Raw genomic sequence first — 6,946 nt, forward strand, 5'->3', positions numbered from 1 at the left:
AAGTAATTATGTAGTTTTAATTGATACAAAAAAAAAAATTATTTGTCAGAAAAAATGTTTAATAAGAATGCATTTATAAATTGCTTGTGTGTCTTGTTGTCTTTCAGATACATTTATTTTTGCTTTAAACATTAAAGAAAACATTGCATACAAATACATGAACACTCAAAAAGAAATTTTCGTTTGATATTGTAACATTTTCTGAAATGGTAAACCTGATGAAACACCCCCTACAACTCTGATAACGTTTAATGGAAAGCAAGGTATGTGTAATATACATATTCTCAGTTCAATGCTGAAACCAAATGAAAAATTGCTAATGAACCATGGAGCTAAATAGTAGCCTTACTACCGCAAGTACATATTCATGTGTATGATATCAAAAAAACATGCTTTCATACCAGAGTACTTTATCGCCTAGTAGAAAAACGAAATGGATAATAAGAATACAAAACTAAATGTGTTGAAAATTAGAAAAATGGATCGTTACAGTACTACCATAGTATTTCTGTAATAACCATCAAATTAAAGACACATTAATACAAATATGGTGAGATGTTTGTTTGTTGTAGCATGCAAAAAAAAAAAGGGGGGGGGGGTGTTCAATAAGGCAGCTTTATACTCTAGATAACCTAATCCAGGGGTAGCCTACCCTTTGGTTCTGTGTGTCAATTTTGTTTCACTTCTAACTCAGATGCGCCACTTAAAATTTTACAAGTTTCAGTTGTTTAAAGTATGGTCATTCGTACATATTTGGTTTGTTATACACATTTGTGTAGAGTAGAGGAGGTGATTTTAAGAAACTTTATTTATTAATTCTGCTTTTGTTAACATTTTTAGTTTGCATTTATAATTTTAAAATATTATTTCTGTATGAACAATAGACTAATTACAATTTATGAACACAGCAGTTTCAAATTTTTAAAAAATCACATACAGGCAATATATATTTTAAAATTTGCAATGCTCCCAATGCATCCATAATATTAAGAGTTAATTTCGTGACCTCAGTTTATTTTTTATCATTTTTATGAATGAAAATGCTTGCTCGCATAGTACCTGACAGGTATAACTATAGGCAAGTTTTCTTTGTTCAGTAAAATGTTAATATGGCAATGATCCCCAAAATTAATCATTCATATATGCATTAAAATCACAATTTTCTCTGAATTATCCTATTTATTATCCTCCTGTTCCTAATTCTATTTATATATTTCACAACTGGTATTCATAACATGCTGCAAGTGTTCCCCACACAGCCTTTTGGTGTATAAAACAGTGATTGTATTTTAAGCAAGATTACAATTCCAGTAACTCTTCCAATTATTGATGGTTTAGTTTACTTTAGTTCACTATATTTAATTGAAGATTTCCTAGACATAGCTTTGCTTACTCAAATATGTCTGGACCATCTGGGTTTTCCTAAGAGTGACTTAAGGCCAATAAGTTCTTCAAAAATGTTGAAATTATTTTCATTTTTTCTAACAATGAAAATCTTAAATAGGTAACATAAAAAATGACCAAATCTAATGAAAAGAAAGAGCATACATGTACTTACAACAAAGATATTTATAATGCTAACATTAAAACAACGTTTTGATTAGTTTTATAAACATTTCGGTCAATTTAGGGCATCGTAATAGTGATTAAATTGAATTCCTGTGGAACTTTTTGTCTAGAATCGGTTATTATCCTTTTTTTGCGAACAGTCATGCTTTTTCTTGATTTTTTTCTCTGGGTAAAATGCACCACTTGTAACCTTGCAATGCACCACTTTCGGCCCGTGCACCATAGGTTGGTTACCCCTGACCTTAACTATAAACTATAGTTATTTTTGTCTAGACATAATACAGAGTATCTATGATCTACCTTAAATATTTAAATTCAAGTAGATTATAGATCTAGAATAATCTACATTCTACATATAGCTCTATATATAATACATAAATAGATTCTAGTCAATATTATTGAATATAGATCTAGATCTGCCTAAGATCTAGATCTAGACCTAGATCAATCTGGACTCTAGATTAAAATATTTTTTATAGTCTAAATCTAGAGTAATTTTCGTCTTGAGAACACCCTCTATTTTCTGATATTAGCGAACGCCCCACAATCTTTGTTAAAAAAAAATTTAATTTTGTTAGCTATGACGAAACTAGTCCATTGCTTTTTATCATGCTCCATTTCTTTATAGTTCATACACATTTGGTTTCGTTTACTCTGAGAAACAAGGTTTTTGTACGGGTTCAAAGAGCACTGGCAGGACAATGCCAATTAGTTCCAGTGTTAAAGAATTTTTTTAGAAAATTTAAGTATCAATTAAACATGATTTAAAATGCTTCTAAATAGGCCTAAAAACACACACATGTCATAGTCTTTGTGTAAATATGGGGTGTTCCATAATATTTTTTTGTCACTATCAATGACATTAACGAACGCTCTTTATCAATGTCAATGACAATAACAAACATTTAATGTTGAAAATGCATATCAAAGGGATGTAATTCAGTGCCGGAAATAAACATTTCTATGATTTATTTTGTATAACATTTTCTTACTTAATTTTGTTTTTGTCTTAAATGTTAAACTAAGTGTGATGTGAATGGGTAAAAAATAAGGGAATATCCCCTAAACATAGTGCTAATGAAGGGCGGAGTTGGACATAATATGTATACGTTAAACAAAAAAATGTTTTTATGAGTAGCACAATGAACTGCTATCCCTCTCTTTTAATCTGTCTCTCCTTGGCGCAATAATTAGCATGGTATCATCAACACAGGTACCAAATCAGGTCACAATCACTGAGTGAAGTGAGCGGGCTAGACGCTCGGGGCCACGCATTTTTTTATTTGGGTCAACTAGATCTAGGTAGGTCACAATATATGGCCCATTGTGAAGTTGAGGGTTTAGCAGAGAATGGAGCAATTAAGAGTAAAAAGAAATTGATATAAATAAGTCTAAATAAGAAAAAAGAAAATTGAAGATTTTATACATTATTTTTAAATACAATAACATGAAGTGTCTTTAGTCTTAGTGTACTGCAAGGGCAAGTGTTAGTGTTCTCTAAGTTACAAAGCAGGGAATGGTGTTAGTAATTAGTAAATGTTAGCGCTGGACTTCATTGACCTGACCTTCTTCAAAATCATATTTTATTGTACTATTTTGTAGCTATATAAATATGCATAGCGAAAGAAAACAACATAATAACTATTTTTAATGACGAGTTTAATTTTTTTAAAGTCAAAGATGTTTACAGTTTTTTCCTAGGACTAACCATTATCTATGGAGCTATAAACATTTAAATGCAAAAATTGTGGCAGCCTAAATCTAATAAAATTATATATTATTTATATCTAGATCTAATTAATTATTAATGATTTTATTCATCTAAAAGAAAAATCTAAATCTTAACTTAATCTTATTAATTCTATTCCTAAATATTTCTAGACACTCTACTCTCTAGATCTAGCTTACCTTGGTATAGTAATGCATTTAGTGCACTGATCTTGTGTGCAAAGAGCTTTGATTAATTCATCTAAACCACCAGATTTCTTAAGTTTTTTAACTAAACTTTTTACTGCTTTTTCAGCCCATTTATCATCTTTTTCGTGTTCGCCTTTTTTTAATGCAAGCAATCGTTTAACTATAGGTGATGTAAATGGGGATAGAGGAGATGACATCATGTTTTATAATACTCCTGTTTGTGAACCGATTGTTTATTTTTAATATTCAAGTATCACATAAAAGAATATCGAAGTAAATCTACGTCCACACAATAAACACAGGTTGTTTCATTTGATACAAGTTTTTGGTTGACATCTGCCATGTTGAATCGACCGAAAAATATTGTCTATTTTATAAAAGAGTTCACCAGATCAAAATGCAGAATCGGACTTAGCCTAGATAATATATCTATCTAAAATAGATCTAGATTCGATTTACATAGTACATTTGGATATAGATCTAGATTAATAAATTAGATCTAGAGATTACATCTTGATTTAGAAGTATTTTTTAATCCGAAATTAAACCAGAAGATGGCTTATTTTATTTAATTTTGAACAAAAGTATGTGCAATTGATTTTATTTCGTTAATGGAAATCAATTCGCGGCATCGTACTATTTTTTTGGCTAAAAATAGACCTATCGAACCTACAACGCATGAAATCAGCTGAATTGTAAAATTTCCAAAAAATATTTGGGTCATAGACTTTGCATAGCAAGCTTTGCCAATAACAAATAAAATATAATAAACAAGAAAAAAATATTATTTTCAAAGACAATTGATCCTTTATCCTAGATCTATACGCTTAAGCGAGCAATTCTTTTATGTAGGCCCTATGTATGTATGTATAGGCCTATATATTATTTCGAAAGCTGCTCTAACGATTTCAAGGTATGAGAAAAAACAATTATCAACACATTGGGCACATCGCGAAAACCCGAGGTCGACCGTTATATTGTTTTAAACATGTTTCATGATCGTAAAATTAATTTTGGCTACACATATTTTATGAATGAAAGGGTTTCAAGTGACGTCAAAGGAAAAAAAAAAACTTGACATCGCCTATGTTACTGGATTCACAGCAAGAAAGAGGGGGAATCTATGAAACAGCGATGTTATTGCCATTTCCGATATGGACAGTGGGCAAGACACGTATCTCGACTGCAGGACGTACGTATACAATAGGCAGTCTTTTTTTTGTTTTTTTTTTTTTGGTGACCTGAAACATGGGTGTAGCCAGTGGGGTTTGGGGGTACAACCTCCCTCCGAAATTAACCCCCCCCCCCGAAGGGAGGTGTCGCCCTAATTTTGTTTATTTTAGATGAGATTTTCCCAGCACAGCCAAAAAGGGGGAGGGGGTTGAGTATAAAATCCGTGGGGTTTTGAGTTTAAAACCCCCCTCATCTAAATAAAACAAACAAACAAAAATGCAAAAAGGCAGTCACCAAATTCCATGAGCGTAGCGAAAGGGGATTTTGAGTTAAAAACCCCTTCCAAATTTATTTTATTTTTACGATAAACCCCCTCTTCAATACAAAACTAAGGCATACAACAGTCACGAGATTTTTGAGCGTAGCAAAGAGGTGTTTTGATTTTAAACATACTCCAGAGGGCTTTAAGTTTAAAAAAAACTCCAAAGAGCATTGAATGAACCCCCCCCCCCTCTCCGGCGTGTATTTAGGCTAAGCTAAAACCTCCTCTTTAAAGAAATTAGCAAATTAAAGCCTCAAAATTATATGAGCGTAGCCAAGTGGGGGGGGGGCTGAGGTTTAAGTTTAAAACCTTCACCACATGGTTTTTAAGTCACCTAATTCTATGAGCGTATCTAATGGGGGTTTTCAGTTGTTGTTGTTTTTTTTTAATTCCAGAGATTTTTTGGTTTAAAATCCCCCAACAGATGGTTTTGACGATAAAACTTCCCTTTTCGATAGATAGATGCCTCAGAATGTTTTTTTTTTTTTTTTGGTTTAAAATACCGGAAAAAGTGTTTAACGCATGGGCTCCGCCCAGGACCTCGCTGTGGAAACTCATAGCGGTTGTCCAGACCCACTGGCTTGCCAGGGCGGGATGTCTACAGTCTTTCTAATAACTCTAGGAAGAACCTGTTCTAGGGTACAATAAACTTCTTGCGAAAGAATCAACAGTCGATATGTAACAACGATTATATATACATGGCTGGGGGGGGGGGCGGGGGAGAGAAAAAATTAACCCCAATCCCCCCCCCCCCACCAGAAAAAAATCTTGAAACATTTAAAATGGGAGGTGTCGCCCTAACCGAGAGGCTAACAGAATTATTCGCTCTATGCTGGGAGTGCGTTGTTCTTTAATCATATCCCTATACAAAAAGGGTGACAAGTCTAAATGCTCCAACTATCGAAGCATTCACTTCTGTCAGTGGCAGGAAAGATCTTTGCACGAGACCGCCTAATCCACTCTTTAGTGAACCAGGGGCTATCTAAGAGCCAATGTGACTTTAGAGCCGGTAGAGGTACAACTGACATGATATGCAAAGAGCAGAACCTAAACCTATACGCTGCCTTTGTAGACCTCACAAAGGCTTTTGACACGGTCAGTCGCGATGGCTTATGGAGGATTTTGAAGAGGCTCGGATGCCCACCTAGGTTCCTATTATTCTTAAGTAGTTACTATATGTAAGAAAAAAAGGCCAGATTAGAAACAATGGTGACCTGTCTGATCACTTCCCAATAGAAAATGGCGTGAAGCAGAGCTGTGTACTTGCTCCTACTCTATTCGCTATCTTCTTTGGCGTAATGTTGGGTCAAATGAGGTAACTATTGAATGAAGGCATCTATATCAGGTTTCGTTCAGACGGCAATGTGTTCATCTTTAACGTCTACTATGCCATAAAAAAACAAAAGAAATGGTTATAACAGAGCTTCTCTATGCCGATTGCGCCCTGCTAGCCCAACAATGAACATGATCTCCAGATCACGGTCAACGACTTTGCATACGCCGCCGCCTCTTTTGGTTTATCTATAAACCTCTGGAAAACAGAAGTCATCTTTCAGAAGTCACCCAATAAAACCTATTCAACCCCAAAGATCACCGTAAATGGACATCCCCTTAATGTGGTAGACCACTTCACATATCTAGGAAGCATATTATCTAATGACACATCCCGTTCAAGGGAAGCTGATAACCGTCTGGCCAGGGTCAGTAGTGCTTTTGGACGCCTCCTGGCGAGAGTTTGGCGGAATAAATAGTTCCGCCTGTCTACAAAAATAAATGTCTACCAAGCCCTTTTATATGGATCTGAGACAGGGGTATTATACAGAAAGCAACTAATTCTACTTGAACACTTTCACCAAAGATTCTTGCGCTCCATCATAGACATACGGTGGCAAGACCGCACTACAAACAGCGATATCATTGCGAACGCTGGCATGGTCAGTATAGACTATAGAAAGACTTCTTTTG

The 6,946-nt window shown here is 34.4% G+C and overlaps 1 protein-coding gene across 1 annotated transcript in view; it reads right to left on the reverse strand.

Annotated features, from left to right (window-relative positions):
* The window catches only part of LOC106058168 (mothers against decapentaplegic homolog 3-like), a 40,043-nt gene extending 36,027 nt beyond the window's left edge, over positions 1-4,016 (reverse strand). Inside the window, exon 1 of the mRNA XM_013215544.2 lies at positions 3,478-4,016. Coding sequence (XP_013070998.1) covers positions 3,478-3,686 — 209 coding nt within the window. The 5' untranslated portion in view covers positions 3,687-4,016. The remainder of the gene's footprint in view (positions 1-3,477) is intronic.
* Positions 4,017-6,946: the final 2,930 nt, after the last annotated feature.

This window comes from Biomphalaria glabrata, chromosome 18 (genome assembly GCF_947242115.1).
Source record: "Biomphalaria glabrata chromosome 18, xgBioGlab47.1, whole genome shotgun sequence".
In the NCBI taxonomy this organism is placed as follows: Eukaryota; Metazoa; Mollusca; class Gastropoda; family Planorbidae; genus Biomphalaria; species Biomphalaria glabrata.